The sequence below is a fragment of the Echiichthys vipera genome (genome assembly GCF_963691815.1).
Source record: "Echiichthys vipera genome assembly, contig: SCAFFOLD_64, whole genome shotgun sequence".
Taxonomy (NCBI): Eukaryota; Metazoa; Chordata; class Actinopteri; order Perciformes; family Trachinidae; genus Echiichthys; species Echiichthys vipera.
In genome coordinates this window covers 27501-46274 of record NW_028154849.1, presented here as the reverse complement: position 1 = coordinate 46274, position 18774 = coordinate 27501, and the positions used below count along the sequence as shown (strand labels likewise).

General features: G+C 53.1%; 1 protein-coding gene across 1 annotated transcript in view; it reads right to left on the bottom strand.

Annotated features, from left to right (window-relative positions):
- Positions 1 to 18571, bottom strand: part of sycp2l (synaptonemal complex protein 2-like) — a gene marked incomplete at both ends in the record, with an annotated part of 28894 nt that extends 10323 nt beyond the window's left edge. Inside the window, 21 exons of the mRNA XM_083940886.1 lie at positions 283 to 375; positions 1032 to 1053; positions 1304 to 1356; positions 2677 to 2819; positions 3089 to 3123; positions 5103 to 5191; positions 11538 to 11617; positions 15726 to 15750; positions 15961 to 15981; positions 16123 to 16143; positions 16282 to 16302; positions 16444 to 16464; positions 16690 to 16710; positions 16924 to 16944; positions 17086 to 17106; positions 17239 to 17259; positions 17311 to 17331; positions 17464 to 17484; positions 17701 to 17721; positions 17868 to 17981; positions 18464 to 18571. Of these exons, the coding sequence (XP_083797012.1) occupies positions 283 to 375; positions 1032 to 1053; positions 1304 to 1356; positions 2677 to 2819; positions 3089 to 3123; positions 5103 to 5191; positions 11538 to 11617; positions 15726 to 15750; positions 15961 to 15981; positions 16123 to 16143; positions 16282 to 16302; positions 16444 to 16464; positions 16690 to 16710; positions 16924 to 16944; positions 17086 to 17106; positions 17239 to 17259; positions 17311 to 17331; positions 17464 to 17484; positions 17701 to 17721; positions 17868 to 17981; positions 18464 to 18571 (993 nt within the window). The remainder of the gene's footprint in view (positions 1 to 282; positions 376 to 1031; positions 1054 to 1303; positions 1357 to 2676; positions 2820 to 3088; positions 3124 to 5102; positions 5192 to 11537; positions 11618 to 15725; positions 15751 to 15960; positions 15982 to 16122; positions 16144 to 16281; positions 16303 to 16443; positions 16465 to 16689; positions 16711 to 16923; positions 16945 to 17085; positions 17107 to 17238; positions 17260 to 17310; positions 17332 to 17463; positions 17485 to 17700; positions 17722 to 17867; positions 17982 to 18463) is intronic.
- Positions 18572 to 18774: the final 203 nt, after the last annotated feature.

Below are 18774 nucleotides of genomic sequence, written 5' to 3'. Positions count from 1 at the left end.
GGGACGGGGATGGTACATGGGGGGACACGGGGACACAGGGACACGGGGGATGGGGGACACGGGGACGGGGGGGATGGGGGGACGGTACATGGGGGGACACGGGGACGGGGGGGATGGGGGGACGGGGGGACACGGGACACAAAGACATGTCTGATGATCAGATCGTCTCCTGACCACAAAGGTGACCCGTCTCCATGGAAACAGTGGTGACCCGTCTCCATGGAAACAGCGGTGACCCGTCTCCATGGTAACAGCGATGACCCGTCTCCATGGTAACAGTACCTGCGGCTCGTCGATGAAGAAGCTGACGCATCTGGAGCCGACGTTAAAATCGATCCAGAACTCAAGAAGTTTCTCATCTTTGGGACGAAACAGCTGCACCACAACAAGTAAACAACAACAACATGTAAACAACAACAAGTAAACAACAACAAGTAAACAACAACAACATGTAAACAACAACAAGTAAACAACAACATGTAAACAACAACAAGTAAACAACAACAAGTAAACAACAACATGTAAACAACAACAACATGTAAACAACAACATGTAAACAACAACAAGTAAACAACAACAAGTAAACAACAACATGTAAACAACAACAAGTAAACAACAACATGTAAACAACAACAAGTAAACAACAACAAGTAAACAACAACAAGTAAACAACAACATGTAAACAACAACAAGTAAACAACAACATGTAAACAACAACAAGTAAACAACAACAAGTAAACAACAACAAGTAAACAACAACAAGTAAACAACAACATGTAAACAACAACAAGTAAACAACAACAAGTAAACAACAACAAGTAAACACCAACATGTAAACAACAACATGTAAACAACAACAAGTAAACAACAACAAGTAAACAACAACAAGTAAACACCAACAAGTAAATAACAACATGTAAACAACAACAAGTAAACAACAACAAGTAAACAACAACAAGTAAACAACAACAAGTAAATAACAACAAGTAAACAACAACAAGTAAACAACAACAAGTAAACAACAGTTTTACCTGGATGGAGTCGAGGAACGCTCTGGAACAAGAGAACGTGAAAACTCTGAACACAAGAAACAAGATTATTCTCACACACACACACACACACACACACACACACACACACACACACACACACACACACACACACACACACACACACACACACACACACACACACACACACACACACACACACACACACACACACACACACACACACACACACACACACACACACACACACACACACACACACACACCACTTTATTTACATTTGAGTTAGTCACCTTCTCTGGTTGCCAAGGTAACCGTTAACAAAGTTCAGGAAACGACGGCAATCCTGCAGACAGACAGGTGAGAGACAGACAGGTGAGAGACAGACAGGTGAGAGACAGACAGGTGTCAGACAGACAGGTGAGAGACAGACAGGTGTCAGACAGACAGGTGAGAGACAGACAGGTGAGAGACAGACAGGTGAGAGACAGACAGGTGAGAGACAGACAGACAGACAGGTGTCAGACAGACAGACAGGTGACAGACAGACAGGTGTCAGACAGACAGACAGGTGTCAGACAGAACGACAGGTGACAGACAGACAGGTGAGAGACAGACAGGTGAGAGACAGACAGGTGAGAGACAGACAGGTGTCAGACAGACAGGTGAGAGACAGACAGGTGAGAGACAGACAGGTGTCAGACAGACAGACAGGTGTCAGACAGACAGACAGGTGTCAGACAGACAGGTGAGAGACAGACAGGTGTCAGACAGACAGGCGACAGACAGACAGACAGGCGACAGACAGACAGACAGACGTCAGACAGGCAGGTGAGAGGCAGACAGGTGACAGACAGACAGGCGACAGACAGACAGGCGACAGACAGACAGGCAGGTGAGAGACAGACAGGTGACAGACAGACAGGCAGGTGAGAGGCAGACAGGTGAGAGACAGACAGGTGAGGACAGACAGGTGAGAGACAGACAGGTGACAGACAGACAGGTGAGAGAGACAGACAGGTGAGAGACAGACAGGTGAGAGACAGGCAGGCGACAGACAGACAGACAGACAGGTGTCAGACAGACAGGTGACAAACAGACAGACAGGTGTCAGACAGACAGGTGAGAGACAGACAGGTGTCAGACAGACAGGCGACAGACAGACAGACAGGTGTCAGACAGACAGGTGACAGACAGACAGACAGACAGGTGAGAGACAGACAGGTGACAGACAGACAGACAGGTGTCAGACAGACAGGTGACAAACAGACAGACAGGTGTCAGACAGACAGGTGAGAGACAGACAGGTGTCAGACAGACAGGCGACAGACAGACAGACAGGTGTCAGACAGACAGGTGAGAGACAGACAGGTGTCAGACAGAACGACAGGTGACAGACAGGTGTCAGACAGACAGACAGGTGTTAGACAGACAGGTGAGAGACAGACAGACAGGTGTCAGACAGACAGGTGAGAGACGGACAGACAGACAGGTGTCAGACAGACAGACAGGTGTCAGACAGACAGACAGGTGTCAGACAGACAGACAGGTGTCAGACAGACAGGCGACAGACAGACAGACAGGCGACAGACAGACAGACAGGTGTCAGACAGACAGGTGAGAGGCAGACAGGTGACAGACAGACAGGTGTCAGACAGACACTCACCACCTCAAACTCCCGGTCTCTGATGTCACAGAAGGCGTCGCTGATGTCACGGCAGGAGAACCACTGATTGGCTCTCGTGTGTCGCTCCTTCCTGGGCGTCAGACGACACAGAGCCTCTGATAGGCTGACCTGCAGCTCGTAGTCTGAGCGCACCAATCAGAACACGGCACATAGTTAGGATGAGAAACCACATGTTTGATATTAAACCACATGTTTATGATATAAAAACACATGTTTATGATATAAAAACACATGTTTATGATATAAAAACACATGTTTATGATATAAAAACACATGTTTATGATATAAAAACACATGTTTATAATATAAAAACACATGTTTATAATATAAAAACACATGTTTATAATATAAAATATATATAAAATATATTTATGATTAAAAACAAACTCACCTCCAACTGTCAGAACTGCTGCTGCGACCTGACACCTGTCACACAGAGAGAGTTTAATGATGCAGTTACGACAAACACACGTTCATAATGTGAGTGTAGTCAGAGTGTAGTCAGTGTGTAGTCTGACTGTAGCTCGAGTGTAGTCTGTGTGTAGTCCGACTTTAGTCAGTGTGTAGTCAGAGTGTAGTCCGACTGTAGTCTGAGTGTATTCCGACTGTAGTCCGAGTGTAGTCTGTGTGTAGTCTGTGTGTAGTCCGAGTGTAGTCTGTGTGTAGTCCGAGTGTAGTCTGAGTGTAGTCTGACTGTAGTCCGACTGTAGTCCGACTGTAGTGAGTGTGTAGTCCGAGTGTAGTCCGAATGTAGTCAGAGTGTAGTCTGACTGTAGTCCAAGTGTAGTCCCAGTGCAGTCCAAGTGTAGTCTGTGTGTAGTCTGTGTGTAGTCTGTGTGTAGTCCGTGTAGTCCGTGTGTAGTCCGAGTGTAGTCTGTGTGTAGTCCGTGTGTGTAGTCCGACTGTAGTCCGACTGTAGTCCGAGTGTAGTCTGTGTGTAGTCCGTGTGTAGTCTGTGTGTAGTCTGACTGTAGTCTGACTGTAGTGAGTGTGTAGTCCGAGTGTAGTCTGACTGTATTCCGTGTGTAGTCCAAGTGTAGTCCCAGTGTAGTCTGACTGTAGTCCGTGTGTAGTCAGAGTGTAGTCAGAGTGTAGTCCGAGTGTAGTCCGAGTGTAGTCCGAGTGTAGTCTGACTGTAGTCCGAGTGTAGTCCGACTCTAGTGAGTGTGTAGTCCGAGTGTAGTCCGACTGTAGTCCGAGTGTAGTCCGAGTGTAGTCCCAGTGTAGTCCGAGTGTAGTCCGAGTGTAGTCTGTGTGTAGCCCAAGTGTAGTCTGACTGTAGTCCGACTGTAGTCTGAGTGTAATCCGACTGTAGTCCGAGTGTAATCCGACTGTAGTCCGAGTGTAGTCCGAGTGTAATCTGTGTGTAGTCCGAGTGTAGTCCGAGTGTAGTCTGTGTGTAGTCTGAGTGTAGTCTGAGTGTAGTCTGACTGTAGTCCGTGTGTAGTCCGACTGTAGTGAGTGTGTAGTCCGAATGTAGTCCGAATGTAGTCTGACTGTAGTCCAAGTGTAGTCCAAGTGTAGTCTGACTGTAGTCCGAGTGTAGTCTGTGTGTAGTCCGAGTGTAGTCCGTGTGTAGTCCGTGTGAAGTCCGAGTGTAGTCCGAGTGTAGTCCGTGTGTGTAGTCCGAGTGTAGTCCGAGTGTAGTCCGAGTGTAGTCCGAGTGTAGTCCGAGTGTAGTCCGAGTGTAGTCTGTGTGTAGTCCGAGTGTAGTCTGTGTGTAGTCTGTGTGTAGTCTGACTGTAGTGAGTGTGTAGTCCGAGTGTAGTCCGAGTGTAGTCCGAGTGTAGTCCGAGTGTAGTCAGTGTGCAGTCAGTGTGTAGTCTGAGTGTAGTCAGTGTGTAGTCTGAGTGTAGTCCGAGTGTAGTCCGAGTGTAGTCCGAGTGTAGTCCGAGTGTAGTCTGAGTGTAGTCCGAGTGTAGTCTGACTGTAGTCCGTGTGTAGTCCGTGTGTAGTCAGACTGTAGTGAGTGTGTAGTCCGAGTGTAGTCCGACTGTAGTCCAAGTGTAGTCCAAGTGTAGTCCAAGTGTAGTCCGAGTGTAGTCCGAGTGTAGTCCGAGTGTAGTCTGTGTGTAGTCTGAGTGTAGTCTGAGTGTAGTCTGAGTGTAGTCTGACTTTAGTCCTTGTGTAGTCAGACTGTAGTCCGAGTGTAGTGAGTGTGTAGTCCGAGTGTAGTCCGAGTGTAGTCCAAGTGTAGTCCAAGTGTAGTCCCAGTGTAGTCCCAGTGTAGTCCCAGTGTAGTCTGACTGTAGTCCGAGTGTAGTCTGTGTGTGGTCCGTGTGTGTAGTCCGTGTGTGTAGTCCGAGTGTGTAGTCCGTGTGTGTAGTCCGTGTGTGTAGTCCGTGTGTAGTCCGTGTGTAGTCCGTGTGTAGTCCGTGTGTAGTCTGTGTGTAGTCCGGTTGTACAGTATCTGGGTCTGGTTCTGGTCCAGCTGGATCAGCCTCCTCTCTTCCCGGCTCAGAGACTCCACTATGTTGTTAAATGTTTTGATGGCCTGAAACGAGAAAAGACTTTTAAATCCAACACAGACCAGCAGAGACCAATTCAGACCAACACAGACCAGCAGAGACCAGCAGAGACCAGTTCAGACCAGCAGAGACCAGCAGAGACCAGCAGAGACCAGTTCAGACCAACACAGACCAGCAGAGACCAGCAGAGACCAACACAGACCAGCAGAGACCAGTTCAGACCAGCAGAGACCAGCAGAGACCAGTTCAGACCAACACAGACCAGCAGAGACCGACACAGACCAGCAGAGACCAGTTCAGACCAACACAGACCAGCAGAGACCGACACAGACCAGCAGAGACCAGCAGAGACCAGTTCAGACCAACACAGACCAGCAGAGACCTACACAGACCAGCAGAGACCAGCAGAGACCAGTTCAGACCAGCAGAGACCGACACAGACCAGCAGAGACCGACACAGACCAGCAGAGACCAGTTCAGACCAACACAGACCAGCAGAGACCAGCAGAGACCAGTTCAGACCAACACAGACCAGCAGAGACCGACACAGACCAGCAGAGACCAGCAGAGACCAGTTCAGACCAACACAGACCAGCAGAGACCAGTTCAGACCAACACAGACCAGCAGAGACCAGTTCAGACCAGCAGAGACCGACACAGACCAGCAGAGACCGGTTCAGACCAGCAGAGACCGACACAGACCAGCAGAGATCAGCAGAGACCAGTTCAGACCAACACAGACCAGCAGAGACCAGTTCAGGCCAACACAGACCAGCAGAGACCGACACAGACCAGCAGAGACCAGCAGAGACCAGTCCAGACCAACACAGACCAGCAGAGACCAGTTCAGACCAGCAGAGACCAGCAGCGACCGACACAGACCAGCAGAGACCGACACAGACCAGCAGAGACCAGAGAGACCGACACAGACCAGCAGAGACCAGCAGAGACCGACACAGACCAGCAGAGACCAGCAGACACCGACACAGACCAGCAGAGACCAGTTCAGACCAACAGAGACCAGAAGAGACCGACACAGACCAGCAGAGACCAGCAGAGACCAGTTCAGACCAGCAGAGACCGACATAGACCAGCAGAGACCAGTTCAGACCAACACAGACCAGCAGAGACCAGTTCAGACCAACACAGACCAGCAGAGACCGACACAGACCAGCAGAGACCAGCAGAGACCAACACAGACCAACACAGACCAGCAGAGACCAGTTCAGACCAACACAGACCAGCAGAGACCAGCAGAGACCAGTTCAGACCAACACAGACCAACACAGACCAGCAGAGACCGACACAGACCAGCAGAGACCAGTTCAGACCAACACAGACCAGCAGAGACCAGCAGAGACCGACACAGACCAGCAGAGACCGACACAGACCAGCAGAGACCAGTTCAGACCAACACAGACCAGCAGAGACCGACACAGACCAGCAGAGACCAGCAGAGACCAGTTCAGACCAACACAGACCAGCAGAGACCAGTTCAGACCAACACAGCCCAGCATAGACCAGTTCAGACCAACACAGACCAGCAGAGACCGACACAGACCAGCAGAGACCAGCAGAGACCGACACAGACCAGCAGAGACCAGTTCAGACCAACACAGACCAGCAGAGACCGACACAGACCAGCAGAGACCAGCAGAGACCAGTTCAGACCAACACAGACCAGCAGAGACCAGCAGAGACCAGTTCAGACCAGCAGAGACCAGCAGAGACCAGTTCAGACCAACACAGACCAGCAGAGACCAGTTCAGACCAACACAGACCAGCAGAGACCGACACAGACCAGCAGAGACCAGTTCAGACCAACACAGACCAGCAGAGACCGACACAGACCAGCAGAGACCAGTTCAGACCAACACAGACCAGCAGAGACCGACACAGACCAGCAGAGACCAGCAGAGACCAGTTCAGACCAACACAGACCAGCAGAGACCGACACAGACCAGCAGAGACCAGCAGAGATCAGTTCAGACCAGTTCAGACCAGTACAGACCAGCAGAGGCCAGCTCAGACCAGCAGAGACCAGCGGAGACCAGCAGAGACCAGTTCAGACCAGCAGAGACCAGCAGAGACCAGCCCAGACCAGCAGGGACCAGTTCAGACCAGCAGAGACCAGCAGAGACCAGCAGAGACCAGCCCAGACCAGCAGAGACCAGTCCAGACCAGTACAGCCGTGGTGATTGCGGTTGTTCCACTGCAGCCAAACTCGACGCTCATTGGATGAATGCTGGACTTTGCCCCGCCCATTGGACGCTCGGCGTCTCTGGGGGTCTGTGGGGTCTGTGGGGGTCTGGGGGGTCTGTGGGGGTCTGTGGGGTCTGTGGGGGTCTGTGGGGGTCTCTGGGGTCTGTGGGGGTCTGACCCGCTCTGACCCGCTCTGACCCGTTCAGACCCGCTCTGACCCGCTCTGAGCCGCTCTGACCCGCTCTGACCCGCTCTGACCCGCTCTGACCCGTTCAGACCCACTCTGACCCGCTCTGACCCGCTCTGACCCGCTCTGAGCCGCTCTGACCCGTTCTGACCCGCTCTGACCCGCTCTGACCCGCTCTGACCCGCTCTGACCCGTTCAGACCCACTCTGACCCGCTCTGACCCGCTCTGACCCGCTCTGAGCCGCTCTGACCCGTTCTGACCCGCTCTGACCCGCTCTGACCCGCTCTGACCCGCTCTGACCCGCTCTGACCCGCTCTGACCCGTTCAGACCCGCTCTGACCCGCTCTGACCCGCTCTGACCCGTTCTGACCTGCTCTGACCCGCTCTGACCCGTTCTGACCCGCTCTGACCCGCTCTGACCCGCTCTGACCCGCTCTGACCCGTTCAGACCCGCTCTGAGCCGCTCTGACCCGCTCTGAGCCGCTCTGACCCGCTCTGACCCGCTCTGACCCGCTCTGAGCCGCTCTGACCCGTTCTGACCCGCTCTGACCCGCTCTGACCCGCTCTGACCCGTTCTGACCTGCTCTGACCCGCTCTGACCCGCTCTGACCCGTTCAGACCCGTTCTGACCCGCTCTGACCCGCTCTGACCCGCTCAGACCCGCTCTGACCCGTTCAGACCCGTTCAGACCCGTTCTGACCCGTTCTGACCTGCTCTGACCCGCTCTGAGCCGCTCTGACCCGCTCTGACCCGTTCTGAGCCGCTCTGACCCGTTCAGACCCGTTCTGACCCGTTCTGACCTGCTCTGACCCGCTCTGAGCCGCTCTGACCCGCTCTGACCCGTTCTGAGCCGCTCTGACCCGTTCAGACCCGTTCTGAGCCGCTCTGAGCCGCTCTGAGCCGCTCTGACCCGTTCAGACCCGTTCTGAGCCGCTCTGAGCCGCTCTGAGCCGCTCTGAGCCGCTCTGACCCGCTCTGACCCGTTCAGACCCGTTCAGACCCGTTCTGAGCCGCTCTGAGCCGCTCTGAGCCGCTCTGACCCGTTCAGACCCGTTCAGACCCGTTCTGACCCGCTCTGACCCGCTCTGAGCCGCTCTGACCCGCTCTGAGCCGCTCTGACCCGCTCTGAGCCGCTCTGACCCGTTCAGACCCGTTCAGACCCGTTCTGACCCGCTCTGACCCGTTCTGACCTGCTCTGACCCGTTCAGACCCGCTCTGACCCGTTCAGACCCGCTCTGACCCGCTCTGACCCGCTCTGACCCGTTCAGACCCGCTCTGACCCGCTCCGACCCGTTCAGACCCGCTCTGACCCGCTCTGACCCGCTCTGAGCCGCTCTGACCCGCTCTGACCCGCTCTGACCCGTTCTGACCCGTTCTGACCCGCTCTGACCCGCTCTGACCCACTCTGACCCGTTCAGACCCGCTCTGACCCGTTCTGACCCGTTCAGACCCGTTCAGACCCGTTCTGAGCCGCTCTGAGCCGCTCTGAGCCGCTCTGAGCCGCTCAGAGCCGCTCTGAGCCGCTCTGAGCCGCTCTGAGCCGCTCTGACCCGCTCTGACCCGTTCTGACCCGTTCTGACCCGCTCTGAGCCGCTCTGACCCGCTCTGAGCCGCTCTGAGCCGCTCTGACCCGTTCAGACCCGTTCAGACCCGTTCTGACCTGCTCTGACCCGCTCTGAGCCGCTCTGACCCGCTCTGACCCGCTCTGACCCGTTCTGAGCCGCTCTGACCCGTTCAGACCCGTTCTGACCCGTTCTGACCTGCTCTGACCCGCTCTGAGCCGCTCTGACCCGCTCTGACCCGTTCTGAGCCGCTCTGACCCGTTCAGACCCGTTCTGAGCCGCTCTGAGCCGCTCTGAGCCGCTCTGACCCGTTCAGACCCGTTCTGAGCCGTTCAGACCCGTTCTGAGCCGCTCTGACCCGTTCAGACCCGTTCTGAGCCGTTCTGACCCGTTCAGACCCGTTCTGAGCCGTTCAGACCCGTTCTGAGCCGCTCTGACCCGTTCAGACCCGCTCTGAGCCGCTCTGACCCGTTCAGACCCGTTCTGAGCCGTTCAGACCCGTTCTGAGCCGCTCTGACCCGTTCAGACCCGTTCTGAGCCGCTCTGAGCCGCTCTGAGCCGCTCTGACCCGTTCAGACCCGCTCTGACCCGTTCAGACCCGTTCAGACCCGCTCTGAGCCGCTCTGACCCGTTCAGACCCGCTCTGACCCGTTCAGACCCGTTCTGAGCCGTTCAGACCCGTTCTGAGCCGCTCTGACCCGTTCAGACCCGTTCTGAGCCGCTCTGACCCGCTCTGAGCCGCTCTGAGCCGCTCTGAGCCGCTCTGAGCCGCTCTGACCCGTTCAGACCCGTTCAGACCCGCTCTGAGCCGCTCTGAGCCGCTCTGACCCGTTCAGACCCGTTCAGACCCGTTCTGACCCGCTCTGACCCGCTCTGACCCGCTCTGAGCCGCTCTGAGCCGCTCTGACCCGTTCAGACCCGTTCAGACCCGTTCTGACCCGCTCTGACCCGCTCTGACCCGCTCTGAGCCGCTCTGACCCGCTCTGACCCGCTCTGAGCCGTTCAGACCCGTTCAGACCCGTTCTGACCCGCTCTGACCCGTTCTGACCCGCTCTGACCCGTTCAGACCCGCTCTGACCCGCTCTGACCCGCTCTGACCCGTTCAGACCCGCTCTGACCCGCTCCGACCCGTTCAGACCCGCTCTGACCCGCTCTGACCCGCTCAGACCCGCTCTGAGCCGCTCTGAGCCGCTCTGACCCGCTCTGACCCGTTCTGACCCGTTCTGACCCGCTCTGAGCCGCTCTGACCCGTTCTGACCCGTTCAGACCCGCTCTGAGCCGCTCTGACCCGCTCTGGGCCGCTCTGAGCCGCTCTGACCCGTTCTGACCCGCTCTGACCCGTTCAGACCCGCTCTGACCCGTTCAGACCCGTTCAGACCCGCTCTGACCCGTCCTGACCCGCTCTGACCCGCTCTGACCCGTTCAGACCCGCTCTGACCCGCTCTGACCCGCTCAGACCCGCTCTGACCCGTTCAGACCCGCTCTGACCCGTTCAGACCCGTTCAGACCCGCTCTGACCCGCTCTGACCCGCTCAGACCCGCTCTGACCCGCTCTGAGCCGCTCTGAGCCGCTCTGAGCCGCTCTGACCCGCTCTGAGCCGCTCTGACCCGCTCTGACCCGTTCTGACCCGTTCTGAGCCGCTCTGAGCCGCTCTGACCCGTTCTGACCCGCTCTGACCCGCTCAGACCCGCTCTGACCCGCTCTGAGCCGCTCTGACCCGCTCTGGGCCGCTCTGAGCCGCTCTGAGCCGCTCTGACCCGCTCTGACCCGCTCTGACCCGCTCTGACCCGTCCTGACCCGTTCTGACCCGCTCTGACCCGCTCTGACCCGTTCAGACCCGCTCTGACCCGCTCTGACCCGCTCAGACCCGCTCAGACCCGCTCTGACCCGCTCTGACCCGCTCTGAGCCGCTCTGAGCCGCTCTGACCCGTTCTGACCCGCTCTGACCCGCTCTGACCCGCTCTGACCCGTTCAGACCCGCTCTGACCCGCTCTGAGCCGCTCTGACCCGCTCTGAGCCGCTCTGACCCGCTCTGACCCGCTCTGACCCGCTCTGACCCGCTCTGACCCGCTCTGAGCCGCTCTGAGCCGCTCTGACCCGCTCTGACCCGCTCTGACCCGTTCAGACCCGCTCTGACCCGCTCTGACCCGTTCTGACCCGCTCTGACCCGGTTCTATGGTTCAGGGAGACGGAGGTCTGGACGTCCGGTCCTGGAGGACTTGAGTCGGACGCCGTCGTGAGCAGCTGCTGCGTCGCTCTTACACCGTTTTAACAGCTATGTTGCCATGGAGACGACACTGGTCACGGCGGTTGGTACGACAACGTCACGGATCGTTTATGACGGAGGCGTCGCTGGAATCGACCAATCAGAGAGCAGTACAGACCATAATGAGTGAACTTGGCTGGTTACCATGGTTACCTCGAGTCTCAGGGGAAAGTGGATTTGTGGGTCCAGAGCGAAGCGGGTCAGCTGGACCAGGACCACAGACAGCTGATGGACTGAGAGACAGACAGGTGGACAGACAGACAGGTGGACACAGAGACAGACAGACAGACAGACAGGTGGACACAGACAGACAGACAGGTGGACACAGAGACAGACAGGTGGACACAGACAGACAGGTGGACACAGACAGACAGGTGGACACAGACAGACAGGTGGACACAGACAGACAGACAGGTGGACACAGACAGACAGACAGGTGGACACAGACAGACAGACAGGTGGACACAGACAGACAGACAGGTGGACACAGACAGACAGACAGGTGGACACAGACAGACAGACAGGTGGACAGACAGACAGGTGGACACAGACAGACAGACAGGTGAGTCCGGCACAAAGTGAACCAAAAAATCCCATATAACAATAATAATAATAACAATAACAATAATAACAATAACAATAATAACAACAACAATAATAACAATAACAATAATAACAACAACAATAATGATACAGACCTGGAAGAGACGCTCGACCCAGCAGCTGACAGACAGACAGACAGACAGGTAAACAGACAGACAGACAGGTAAACAGACAGACAGACAGACAAACAGACAGACAGGTAAACAGACAGACAGACAGACAGGTAAACAGACAGACAGACAGACAGACAGGTAAACAGACAGACAGACAGACAGACAGGTAAACAGACAGACAGACAAGCAGACAGAGACAGACAGGTAAACAGACAGACAGACAGGTAAACAGACAGACAGACAGACAAACAGACAGACAGGTAAACAGACAGACAGACAGACAGGTAAACAGACAGACAGACAGACAGGTAAACAGACAGACAGACAGACAGACAGGTAAACAGACAGACAGACAGACAGACAGAGACAGACAGGTAAACAGACAGACAGACAGACAAACAGACAGACAGGTAAACAGACAGACAGACAGACAGACAGACAAACAGACAGACAGGTAAACAGACAGACAGACAGGTAAACAGACAGACAGACAGGTAAACAGGCAGACAGACAGGTAAACAGACAGACAGACAGGTAAACAGACAGACAGACAGGTAAACAGACAGACAGACAGGTAAACAGACAGACAGACAGGTAAACAGACAGACAGGTAAACAGTCAGACAGGTAAACAGTCAGACAGACAGGTAAACAGACAGACAGACAGGTAAACAGACAGACAGGTAAACAGACAGACAGGTAAACAGGCAGACAGGTAAACAGACAGACAGGTAAACAGTCAGACAGACAGACAGACAGACAGGTAAACAGGCAGACAGGTAAACAGACAGACAGGTAAAGAGACAGACAGGTAAAGAGACAGACAGGTAAACAGACAGACAGGTAAACAGGCAGACAGGTAAACAGGCAGACAGGTAAACAGTCAGACAGACAGGTAAACAGTCAGACAGACAGGTAAAGAGACAGACAGGTAAACAGGCATACAGGTAAACAGACAGGCAGGTAAACAGACAGACAGACAGGTAAAGAGACAGACAGGTAAACAGACAGGTAAACAGACAGGCAGGTAAACAAACAGACAGGTAAACAGACAGACAGACAGGTAAACAGACAGACAGGTAAAGAGACAGACAGGTAAACAGACAGACAGGTAAACAGGCAGACAGGTAAACAGGCAGACAGGTAAACAGTCAGACAGACAGGTAAACAGTCAGACAGACAGGTAAACAGACAGACAGGTAAACAGGCATACAGGTAAACAGACAGACAGGTAAACAGACAGACAGGTAAACAGACAGACAGACAGGTAAAGAGACAGACAGGTAAACAGACAGGTAAACAGACAGGCAGGTAAACAGACAGACAGGTAAACAGACAGACAGGTAAACAGGCAGACAGGTAAACAGTCAGACAGACAGGTAAACAGTCAGACAGACAGGTAAACAGACAGACAGGTAAACAGGCAGACAGGTAAACAGTCAGACAGACAGGTAAACAGTCAGACAGACAGGTAAACAGACAGACAGGTAAACAGACAGACAGGTAAACAGACAGACAGGTAAACAGGCAGACAGGTAAACAGTCAGACAGACAGGTAAACAGACAGACAGACAGGTAAACAGACAGACAGACAGGTAAAGAGACAGACAGACAGGTAAAGAGACAGACAGGTAAACAGACAGACAGGTAAACAGTCAGACAGACAGGTAAACAGGCAGACAGGTAAACAGACAGACAGACAAACAGACAGACAGACAAACAGTCAGACAGACAGGTAAACAGGCAGACAGGTAAACAGACAGACAGGTAAACAGACAGACAGGTAAACAGACAGACAGGTAAACAGGCAGACAGGTAAACAGACAGACAGGTAAACAGACAGGTAAACAGTCAGACAGGTAAACAGACAGACAGGTAAACAGACAGACAGGTAAACAGTCAGACAGGTAAACAGACAGACAGGTAAACAGACAGACAGGTAAACAGACAGGTAAACAGGCAGACAGGTAAACAGACAGACAGGTAAACAGACAGACAGGTAAAGAGACAGACAGGTAAACAGGCAGACAAGTAAACAGGCAGACAGGTAAACAGACAGACAGGTAAACAGACAGACAGGTAAACAGACAGGTAAACAGACAGACGGGTAAACAGACAGACAGGTAAACAGACAGACAGGTAAACAGACAGACAGGTAAACAGACAGGTAAACAGACAGACAGGTAAACAGACAGACAGGTAAACAGACAGACAGGTAAACAGGCAGACAGGTAAACAGACAGACAGGTAAAGAGACAGACAGGTAAACAGACAGACAGGTAAACAGACAGACAGGTAAACAGACAGACAGGTAAACAGACAGACAGGTAAACAGACAGACAGGTAAACAGACAGACAGGTAAACAGACAGACAGGTAAACAGGCAGACAGGTAAAGAGACAGACAGGTAAACAGTCAGACAGACAGGTAAACAGACAGACAGGTTAAAGTTGTCGTCTCTTTATTAAATATTTTAATTATTAATATCTAATAAAGTTTTTTCACCAACAGGAAGTCGTAAAAATCTTCTGTGAGCGTCAAAAGATCTGAGTTCTGACGAAGAACGGAGGTCAAGAGGTCACGGACCGTCTCCAGCCAGGACGCCACCTACAGACAACAACAACAACAACAACAACAACACTGAAGAACAGAGGTCAAGAGGTCACGGACCGTCTCCAGCCAGGACGCCACCTACAGACAACAACAACAACAACAACACTGAAGAACAGAGGTCAAGAGGTCACGGACCGTCTCCAGCCAGGACGCCACCTACAGACAACAACAACAACAACAACAACAACACTGAAGAACAGAGGTCAAGAGGTCACCGACCGTCTCCAGCCAGGACGCCACCTACAGACAACAACAACAACAACAACACTGAAGAACAGAGGTCAAGAGGTCACGGACCGTCTCCAGCCAGGACGCCACCTACAGACAACAACAACAACAACACTGAAGAACAGAGGTCAAGAGGTCACGGACCGTCTCCAGCCAGGACGCCACCTACAGACAACAACAACAACAACAACACTGAAGAACAGAGGTCAAGAGGTCACGGACCGTCTCCAGCCAGGACGCCACCTACAGACAACAACAACAACAACAACACTGAAGAACAGAGGTCAAGAGGTCACGGACCGTCTCCAGCCAGGACGCCACCTACAGACAACAACAACAACAACAACAACAACACTGAAGAACAGAGGTCAAGAGGTCACGGACCGTCTCCAGCCAGGACGCCACCTACAGACAACAACAACAACAACAACACTGAAGAACGGAGGTCAAGAGGTCACGGACCGTCTCCAGCCAGGACGCCACCTACAGACAACAACAACAACAACAACAACACTGAAGAACAGAGGTCAAGAGGTCACGGACCGTCTCCAGCCAGGACGCCACCTACAGACAACAACAACAACAACAACAACAACACTGAAGAACAGAGGTCAAGAGGTCACGGACCGTCTCCAGCCAGGACGCCACCTACAGACAACAACAACAACAACAACACTGAAGAACAGAGGTCAAGAGGTCACGGACCGTCTCCAGCCAGGACGCCACCTACAGACAACAACAACAACAACAACAACAACACTGAAGAACAGAGGTCAAGAGGTCACCGACCGTCTCCAGCCAGGACGCCACCTACAGACAACAACAACAACAACAACACTGAAGAACAGAGGTCAAGAGGTCACGGACCGTCTCCAGCCAGGACGCCACCTACAGACAACAACAACAACAACACTGAAGAACAGAGGTCAAGAGGTCACGGACCGTCTCCAGCCAGGACGCCACCTACAGACAACAACAACAACAACAACACTGAAGAACAGAGGTCAAGAGGTCACGGACCGTCTCCAGCCAGGACGCCACCTACAGACAACAACAACAACAACAACACTGAAGAACAGAGGTCAAGAGGTCACGGACCGTCTCCAGCCAGGACGCCACCTACAGACAACAACAACAACAACAACAACAACACTGAAGAACAGAGGTCAAGAGGTCACGGACCGTCTCCAGCCAGGACGCCACCTACAGACAACAACAACAACAACAACACTGAAGAACAGAGGTCAAGAGGTCACGGACCGTCTCCAGCCAGGACGCCACCTACAGACAACAACAACAACAACAACAACACTGAAGAACAGAGGTCAAGAGGTCACGGACCGTCTCCAGCCAGGACGCCACCTACAGACAACAACAACAACAACAACACTGAAGAACAGAGGTCAAGAGGTCACGGACCGTCTCCAGCCAGGACGCCACCTACAGACAACAACAACAACAACAACAACAACACTGAAGAACAGAGGTCAAGAGGTCACGGACCGTCTCCAGCCAGGACGCCACCTACAGACAACAACAACAACAACAACACTGAAGAACAGAGGTCAAGAGGTCACGGACCGTCTCCAGCCAGGATGCCACCTACAGACAACAACAACAACAACAACAACACTGAAGAACAGAGGTCAAGAGGTCACGGACCGTCTCCAGCCAGGACGCCACCTACAGACAACAACAACAACAACAAAAACAACAACACTGAAGAACAGAGGTCAAGAGGTCACGGACCGTCTCCAGCCAGGACGCCACCTACAGACAACAACAACAACAACACTGAAGAACAGAGGTCAAGAGGTCACGGACCGTCTCCAGCCAGGACGCCACCTACAGACAACAACAACAACAACAACACTGAAGAACAGAGGTCAAGAGGTCACGGACCGTCTCCAGCCAGGACGCCACCTACAGACAACAACAACAACAACAACAACACTGAAGAACAGAGGTCAAGAGGTCACGGACCGTCTCCAGCCAGGACGCCACCTACAGACAACAACAACAACAACAACAACACTGAAGAACAGAGGTCAAGAGGTCACGGACCGTCTCCAGCCAGGACGCCACCTACAGACAACAACAACAACAACAACAACACTGAAGAACAGAGGTCAAGAGGTCACGGACCGTCTCCAGCCAGGACGCCACCTACAGACAACAACAACAACAACACTGAAGAACAGAGGTCAAGAGGTCACGGACCGTCTCCAGCCAGGACGCCACCTACAGACAACAACAACAACAACAACACTGAAGAACAGAGGTCAAGAGGTCACGGACCGTCTCCAGCCAGGACGCCACCTACAGACAACAACAACAACACTGAAGAACAGAGGTCAAGAGGTCACGGACCGTCTCCAGCCAGGACGCCACCTACAGACAACAACAACAACACTGAAGAACAGAGGTCAAGAGGTCACGGACCGTCTCCAGCCAGGACGCCACCTACAGACAACAACAACAACAACAACAACACTGAAGAACAGAGGTCAAGAGGTCACGGACCGTCTCCAGCCAGGACGCCACCTACAGACAACAACAACAACAACACTGAAGAACAGAGGTCAAGAGGTCACGGACCGTCTCCAGCCAGGACGCCACCTACAGACAACAACAACAACAACAACAACACTGAAGAACAGAGGTCAAGAGGTCACGGACCGTCTCCAGCCAGGACGCCACCTACAGACAACAACAACAACAACAACAACACTGAAGAACAGAGGTCAAGAGGTCACGGACCGTCTCCAGCCAGGACGCCACCTACAGACAACAACAACAACAACACTGAAGAACAGAGGTCAAGAGGTCACGGACCGTCTCCGGCCAGGACGCCACCTACAGACAACAACAACAATAATAATAATATTGTTTACAGACACAGATGTTGATTATTTGTTGTTGTTTACTTTAGCCGTGAGTCCGAGGTCGATGAGCGTCCTCAGGTCGTCTCTGTTCTCCGACAGAATCTCTAAAGACTTCAACACGACCACGACTCTGCTGAACGCAGATCCACCCAGAGCCTGAAACAACAACAACAACAACAATAAACAAACAAACAAACAAAAACGACTCTGCTGAACGCAGATCCACCCAGAGCCTGAAACAACAACAACAACAACAAACAAACAAACAAACAAACAAAAACGACTCTGCTGAACGCAGATCCACCCAGAGCCTGAAACAACAACAACAATAAACAAACAAACAAACAAACAAACAAAAACGACTCTGCTGAACGCAGATCCACCCAGAGCCTGAAACAACAACAACAACAACAAACAAACAAACAAACAAACAAAAACGACTCTGCTGAACGCAGATCCACCCAGAGCCTGAAACAACAACAACAATAAACAAACAAACAAACAAACAAAAACGACTCTGCTGAACGCAGATCCACCCAGAGCCTGAAACAACAACAACAATAAACAAACAAAGAAAACGAGGCCCGGATTGGCGTTGACCTGAACGGTCGGCCAATCACAGCGCAGCTCGCCGTTACCTTGGTGACGAGCTGGTCCAGGCGCACGAGCGTGACGCTGTTCAGTCCTTCACGACGAAGAAGCTTCGACAGATCAGACGAGTTCGTACGAGACAGACAGTCGTCCATCTTTACCTGCAGCTGAGAGACAGACAGGTGAGAGGCAGACAGCTGAGAGACAGACAGGTGAGAGACAGACAGGTGAGGGACAGACAGGTGAGGGACAGACAGGTGAGGGACAGACAGGTGAGGGACAGACAGGTGAGAGACAGACAGGTGAGGGACAGACAGGTGAGGGACAGACAGGTGAGAGACAGACAGGTGAGGGACAG